Source organism: Condylostylus longicornis, unplaced genomic scaffold (genome assembly GCF_029603195.1).
Source record: "Condylostylus longicornis isolate FDR11 unplaced genomic scaffold, ASM2960319v2 ptg000046l, whole genome shotgun sequence".
In the NCBI taxonomy this organism is placed as follows: Eukaryota; Metazoa; Arthropoda; class Insecta; order Diptera; family Dolichopodidae; genus Condylostylus; species Condylostylus longicornis.
Genome location: NW_026578015.1, coordinates 282296 through 290770, shown reverse-complemented (window position 1 = coordinate 290770; position 8475 = coordinate 282296). Strand labels below are relative to the sequence as shown.

The 8475-nt window shown below is 26.2% G+C and overlaps 1 protein-coding gene across 1 annotated transcript; it reads left to right on the top strand.

Moving 5' to 3' along the window:
• Nucleotides 1–7365: 7365 nt before the first annotated feature.
• On the top strand, nucleotides 7366–7792 carry LOC129610695 (vitelline membrane protein Vm26Ab-like). The gene has a single exon (XM_055523345.1). It carries the CDS (start codon nucleotides 7436–7438, stop codon nucleotides 7781–7783), a length of 348 nt encoding a protein of 115 aa, XP_055379320.1. The 5' UTR covers nucleotides 7366–7435; the 3' UTR covers nucleotides 7784–7792.
• Nucleotides 7793–8475: the final 683 nt, after the last annotated feature.

Below are 8475 nucleotides of genomic sequence, written 5' to 3'. Positions count from 1 at the left end.
TGTTTTTTTTTAATATCCATAATCTTCACTTTCATCATAATATTCTGAGTATGGAAGATATTGTGGTACATTTTCGGAATAGGCTCCTTTAAGGGCAGCTGCACCTTTACATGGAACTTTTTGTACTAATGGTGCACAGCTAACAAGAACAGATTTTTGACATGGTGGTGCCAATGGTCCTGCTTTAAGTGATCGTTTTTCCTGATTATATTCTTCTGGTGCTGGAACAGCATAAGCAACAGCAAATACAACAGCAAATACAAAGCAAGCAAAGAATTTCATTTTGAATTAAATAATTTTTTTAATTTTTTAATTTTCGAAATATATGAAGTTAATTCAATTGAATGAAGGAGAAAACTGATAATCGATAATATATTTTCGATAATTTATATACCAACTTTTATATTGATTTATTCACTTATAATATTTAGTTGAAAATTTTGAAAATATATTTCAATTAATTACGCAGAATAACTTCTTATTATGTACGTAATTAACCTTTTTGATTAAAATGCATTTTTTTATTACTCAAAATATTATTGAACTTAATTGAAGGTCAGCATTTTTACATAATATTTTTGGCAATGAAAATTAAAATATAATTATGTGTGTATTATTTTTAATTATTCTTAAAATTGTATTGTAATTTAATATTTTGTAAAATTTTGTTTGATAAACATATAACGCACATGTTGTACACGTTGTCTTAACGCATGTTTACGTACAATTATAAACGTTGTTATGATTGAGATTACATACTATGCCCCCCCCCCCCTCCCCCTCTATTTATTATTTTAATATTAAATGTTACTGTACATTTTGTACTCATTGATTAATTTATTGAATATTTAAGAAAATTTAAGATATTTTAGAGATTTTCTGCATCACAATTGAACCTGTTTTGAAAAGTCGTAGCTAATTTTCAAATTAAACTTCTACCCTATACAATTTAATATTGTATGAAAATGTGAATACCAGTACATTTCTGTCCGAGTACTCACAATTATGTTTAAGTACATATTAAATGTAGATTGACGTATGTATGTATGTCGAATATATGAATTTTTGAAGATTGTATTTAGACTTTTCGATTCTCGATATTTCAATTTTTCCTATGTACATAGTTTGGCCAAAAGGCGCATTAAAAATATGCACACGAAATATACTTTTTTGCGTTTAATGCCTTAAGTGTAACCCAACTAAGTTAATAGTATGTTATATTACTTCGAACAATAGTATTGTGTACATATTATTCACATAAAAATATGCCATGTTCATATTTTTTAAATGTACTCTAAATATAAATTTTACTAGTTTTTAAGAATATAGATAAATTTCCGTGTGATATCAGAAATTTTCCAAGAATAAAGTTGGGTCAAACCAATGGTTTGTATTGCAGCACTTTTCCCTTCAACAACTGAAAATTCTGCTTTTATATACAGTCTATGTAAACCTATCAAACTATTAAAATTATTTTCATTCATATACAAAACTAATTCTAGGATTGCATATATTTAGGATGAACGATTTATGTAGTCTTTGAAATAAAGAAAAAATTAATATAAAGTGGGGTTAACATAATGCTCGATTTTAAGAGTTAATTGTGTGAGTTAAAAAAAATAATTATATTTTTTAATTTCATGGAATTTACCGTTAGCTTTTTGCGTTTATAAAAATTTGGAAAAGCTTGCGGTTTCGGAAATATAAGGAGTCAAAAATTCAAATTTTACGAATTTCAAGAGGTGATAACTTGAGAGGGGGTGGAGATGGAAAAAAATTTTTTTCCAACGAAATGAACTATTTGTTAATGTCTAAAAGCTTCTAAAATTTCAAGCTTCTACAGGCTGGGGTCTAGAAGAAAAATGACATCAAAAATTTGGAAAAAAAGGACTTAAGATAACGGTAAATTTGAACGGCCATTTTGTTTTTCTAAAGTTTAACTATAGTATATCGCGCTAGGGGAAGCAAGCTACTGCCTTTCTGCGTTTGCAAAATTTCAAAAATGCTTATGTTTTCATTGCAACAAATATTTAAAAAAGGCCATTTTTAGGGTTTTGGGGGGGTATAACTTCTAGAGGGGGGGAGATAGGTAAAAATTTTGTTCTACGGAAATAAGTTTCTAGTGAAGATCTATGTACGTATGAAATTTCAGCTTTCTATCTTAAAGGCTGTAGAAGTTTTGTAAACAAAAAAAGTGTCCACGGACGGACGGACGGACGGACGGACGGACGGACAGACAGAGTGAAACTAATAAGCACTTTTTTCAAAAAATTTTTTGGAAAAGTGCTAAAAAGGAAATTATTACAAGATCTCTATGTTTTGTTTTTCCTAAAACTAAAACTTAATTTACACGTTTTGTTCTTTAACAGCCAGTTTAACAGCCAAGAACAGCCAATATTTTTATTATTGATAAAATAATAATCCAAGTCCACTCTTAAGCATTAACTACAATTATTTTATTAAAGATTTTGGAAATTCGAAATTTATTAAGAATTGCAATTACAGGCTACAAGTACAAGAAGCAATTATAGAACATAATAATCTAGAATTTAATTGTTGTGTTGAATTTAAGTTTTATTTGAATTTTAATTTCAAATATTTAATTGCTAACGATTGGGTATAGTATATAACTTAGTGATTTTTAAGATTTATTTAAGCCAAACATTTTATTCCAACCCATCTTATCAGATTTACTAGATCATTATACAAGATATTATTGAAAATGAGATCAAAAGTTACTCGCTAGCATAAAAGATTTCCTAATTAAATATTAACTAATTTCCTTAATTTTTCAGTTGGTTACAATAAATTAATTTTTAATGCAAACATATTATATCATATATACAAACAAATTATAGAGCAATACTTACATGTGCGTTTATGTAAAAGTGCTGACAAATTAATTAAATTATTATTGATTTTTTATATTACACGTTTTAAAAAATTATTTTTATTATTATAATTTTTCATAAATCAAGTTCAATATCATGTAAGTATTGAGGTCAAGAAAAAACTGACTATATAAAAGTTTGTAATCAGTTACAAAAAATTATTAGTTCTTATCCTTAACTACTTGCATTAAGTTAAACCAAAAAAAAAAAAAATTCATCATGAAATTCTTCGCTTGTTTAGTATTCGCTGTTGTGTTCGCTGTCGTTTACGCTGTACCAGCACCAGAAGAATATTCTCAAGAAAAAAGATCACTTAAACTAGGACCAGCATTACCATGCCCAGCAAAATCTCTTAGATCAATACTTGTAAGTTGTGGACCAATTGTACAAAAAGTACCATGCAAAGGTGCACCTTCCCTTAAAGGAGCATACTCTGAAAATGTACCACAATATCTTCCATATTCAGGATATTATGATGAAAGTGAAGATTATGGATACTAAAAAATATTTTTAAGAATATTTGTTTAAAAAACTAAAAAATTGGTATTATAAAAAAAAATGTGTATTTTAAGGATTTGTTTTAATTTTAAGGAAATTAAGAAATAAATGAAAAATAATAAAAAATTTAATAAATAAAAAAAAGCTTTAATTGCCTTTTCAATTTTAAAAATCCATAAAATTAACCCACTTTTTCCAAGTATAGCTATATAAACTAAGATTTCAAAGTAATATCAGTCAAAATATTTATATCTACTTGATTAACTCTTAAAGAATGACAAAAACAGAGGTGTTGAACTTTGTGGATTGCTATTGAAAACCTACTTCCGACGGTAATTTTTAAAACAATGCTAAAACTTTAATTTTTCTTACCACATTATGTTAACATAAACTTTCCGTTCGTAAATATTAGAGAAGTTTATAAATATTAAATAATACGTCTGTATAGTAATCATTTTAAAACTTGAAAACCACGGTAACTAAAAAATTGAGAATATTTTCCAAAGTATTCTTTAATTTGGTTTGCATAACATTATTTCTGCAATTTGCGTGAATGATTATACCCGTACGAAACGATTTATTGAATGACATTATTAATTTAACAATCTTTTAGTAAAGCTTTAGAGTAACAGTCTCAGATATAAGTGCAAGTATGTTTTAAGTATGTTAAGTAATTCTGTCTGCCTGTACGTCTTTCCGTCTAGTGACAAATTAAAGAGGATTTTAGCTGGATGAACCCTATTCAGTTTGGGTCCTATGAATGCAGTGGTTACCATACAACTTTTAAAAATGGGTGAAGAAAGCTACTGAATGATAATTAAATTTATTTTTGTTTTGTTGAAATCTTGTGTTCTGGCCAATGAAACTATACAATCAATTAAAATTCACTTATTATTAATTACAATAAAAAATATTTATTAGCTACGAAATAAAGCCCAATTCAAAGTTAAAATTACTTTCCAAATTCGGATAATAAAGACCAAAAGAAACCACTTTCATTACAGAATGAAAAAAAAATCTTAAATTCAGATAGTTTCAAACATGAATTCAAATTAACTCATTAAGAGAATGAGATTTATTGAATTGTCAAAAAACCTTTAATACTCTCATATTTTTTTATAACTCAATGGAAATCGTATATCTTATTACTCCTTAGGTTGAGTCACATTTAAGTAACTCTAGTTTATGCACATGAAATTACAATTAATGTGTCGAATTTCAAATTGAACCTCTAAATTATGGTTTAATTAAAAAAAAATTCCATTTCAATTATTTATGCTTTAAAGAATTATCATGAGAAATAAGACACTACACTAATAAGCTATACTGACTCCTTTCACATCATACTAAGAATACAGCAAAACACGAGCAATTCACTAAATTCTATTTTAACCCCTTAATCTTTAGGCACAATTTATTTAATTGAGTATATTATTATAACCTGTAAAGTATGTCTAATTATTTCTAAATATAAAAGAAAAACAAAATAATTACTATTATGACTATTTATATTTATTTATTTATTTATTTTTTTGCACTAGCCCATTATAATATAATAAGGAACAGGAATTATTTATATAACGTGTATGAAAAAACAAAAACAATTAATTTTTTTTTTTATATTATATTAAATTCAATATTGATCTATTTTTTTGGTTGGTCCTTTAGGTGGTGCTGGTGGTGCTTTTGGTGGTGCTTTATGTGTTGAACCTAAATATGCATCAGCAGAAGCTCCATAGCCACCATGACCACCATATCCGCTTTTACATGGAACTTTTTGTACAATTGGTGCACAACTAACTAATACACTTTTACAGCTTGGTCCAGCATGATGTGATAAACCAGCATGACCACCATATGAACGTCCCCATCTATTATATTCTTCAGGTTCTTCATTATAATAATAAGCGCTTGTTAAAGCAAATATACTTAATAAAGCAATGAAAATTTTCATTATATTTTTTTTTTTCGATTTCGTATATTCTAACTACTCAATAATATAAAAATCTAGAATTGGATCAATTAATTTTAACTGATAATTGTAAACTGATATTTAAATATTTAAATTGGGTCGGTTATATATGTTACAATTAAAGTTTATGATCAGCAAAATTTTTTATTTAATATTAAAATTAAATTAATTCATATTTTTTTTCTACTTTATTTTTAGGATATTTGATTCCTTATTTTTTTAATATTTTTTCTTTTCAATTTTTTGTTTTTAACAAAATTGTAGGAGGATTTTAACCTTGGTATTCAATTACTCAATTTCGAAATGATCTTCAATTTTTTTATAATAAAAATGTAGTTGAAGTAAAAATTAATATAACGCCAACGCACGCGATGGCATCTTGTTTCAAACTTTTGTTTTTTTTTTTGTTAATGTTGTTTTTGCTGATGTTGTTTTGTATTGTTGTATATATGTAAATTTTGTAATTAATTAAAATGCTATAACAAATGTAAATTTTATTAAATTAGCTTGTATTCAAATCAATTAAATTATATAAAAGGTACAGTCTGCAAATCAATTTAAAAAGTAATTTGATATTCAATAAATTGGTTTTCCGAATTCTAAGTTATATACATGACAATATATTATACGTATGACTGTTATACATACGAGTATGACAAATCATAATTAGAAAATTTGAATACAATATTAAATTCTTACAGCAAATGTCTTTGACTTGACGATAATCAGCGTATTACAAAGATTTCCGCTTTAAGAGTATTAGAATAGAAATTTTAAGTTACCATGTGCAGTCACGACTGATTATAAGATGAACTTAGTTATACTATGCACTAATTCTCTTTTGAATAAATCTATTTTCTTTGACATCTTATTATTGCAGTATCTCCCTATTATACACCGTGTATATTAAAAAAAATTCGTACGTGTTCTTACTACCATTATGACCTTATAGTTGCTATATATAGTGTTCTTTTATAATATCAGAATGCTTAGATACTAATAAATTAATAATTACATAACAAGCACTTAATGATTCTTTTAATACTCAGGTTAATTGTTCACATTTCAAAAGTTTATATTGCTATTAATTGCACCTAAATCACATTAATTTTGCTATAGAAGATTATTTTAAGTACCACTGGGTTATTTTTGTATTTTGTCAAATTTGAAAAGAAATTTAGGATTATTAAAGTAAAAACATATTTGTATAGCTTTAGAACAATTTTGTAGATTTAAGAGAAAGTTTATTATGTTATGGTCTCGCCAATTTAAATTTCCTGCGAAAATTAATGAACTCAAATAAAATAAAATTTTAAGTGTTCTAGTTAGACTAGAGATTTTCGAAAATTCAGTTTACTGTCTATATATAAATCAATTAAATTTCTTAGGTATGAAATAGCAAATGGTTGTATTAAAGAAGTATTTGTGGTGTAGCCACAAAATTAATTGTTAAAAAATTTTTAAGAAAATGATTGAATTCGGGAAAATTTTCTTAAATATCCTAAAATAAATTTAAATTTTAATATTTATTCACAAAACACATAAATTATTTAAATAAAATGTTCATTTTATACATAAATTAATTATGAGGATATTCAGGCATGTAATAGGAATTGAACTTCAAAAGAAAATTTTCTAAAATCATTGAAAATTACTTTACATTGCAATATAGACCATTTCGCAAAAAAAATGTAGTTCAATGACTTCTTAAACGATTTCAAATAATATCCTTTTTAATTACTACAAATTTGTTTTATAAAATGCTTAAACAGCACGTTGCCCAATTAAAAAACTTGATAATTTTTTAAGAAGGAAGAAAAACATTTACTTAATAAAATTGCAATTGTTGCACTTCCTTTTTTCTTTTTGTTTTTCAAAATTTCCCTTGAAATTTAACACTTTTATAAATAATGTATTGATTTAATAATATCAGTGGTGTGCGTATATAAACTGTGAATTTCATATACTCACTTATCAGTTATCAACTGTTAGAAATCAAAGGAACATATCCGTAAAAAAAAATCTAACAAAACATTTTTTTTTGAAGAGTTTAACTTTAAAATTTTAACTAAAAATGAAATCATTCGTTGCTATCATTGCTATTGCATTAACAATTGTTGCTGTTAGCGGCTCAGCTTATGGACCAGCTGGATTAAAAGGAGGACCACCATGTCAAAAAAGTGTTCTTGTTAGTTGTGCACCATTAGTACAAAGTGTTCCATGTAAACCTGGTGCTGGTGCTGCTCATGTTGGTGGTGCTTATTCTGAACCACTTCCACAATATGCTGCTCCATATGCCGCTCCATATTCTGCTTCAGTTGACGAAATGGCAGTACCAGAAGATATGGCTGTACCAGCTGCATCTGAATATGTTCCAAAATATGCTGTACCAAATTATACACCATACTATAGATATTATTAAAATATTATAGTCAGGGAGTTGTTGTAAATTAAGGTACACAAAAAATAAAAAAACAAAAAGAAAAATAATTATATAAAATAAGTATATAGAAAAAAAAAATATGTATAGAAATTCTTAGTAAGTAAATGTGTATGTTGCCCAGTAATATTATAATAAAAATTTTATAAACAAAAAATGTTTGAATTTTTAGATTTTTAATAATTATTCTTTTGAAATTATCCCTTGAGAATTAAAGGCTTTTAAGGAAATTTAAGTAAGACACTTTCAAAACTCTTAATTTTATAACAAATTTTTTGGTTTCCTGATGTGCTCTTAAATATATTCGTGACCAATCGATGACTATTCAAGGTTGTTATTTTAATGCAATCAAAATTTTGAGGAATTTCTCTAAGTAGAGTTGTGAAACATATTGAAATAAAAAGCACAAAGTTTTGGGATTAAGCAATATTAATTAGTAATGTTCATATGTGATACTCCATGCAGCTTGCACTGCCATACTTATCTTAACATAGTTATCTTATATTACTTAGTTTCTGATCTAACGGTAACAGACATTCAATTGTATAGCGTAAACACCGTTTTGCGCCATTTCATCAGGTTATGAATTAAATTATGCTCGAATTTTATTAATTTCGTCAGGTGAATAATGTTATCAATATTTAGTATACGATTTGCAGTAAGAAATTTATAAT

Bases quoted from the DNA above. Each gene is read 5' to 3' on its own strand.
- LOC129610695 (XM_055523345.1), top strand. From the start codon at position 7,436: ATGAAATCATTCGTTGCTATCATTGCTATTGCATTAACAATTGTTGCT.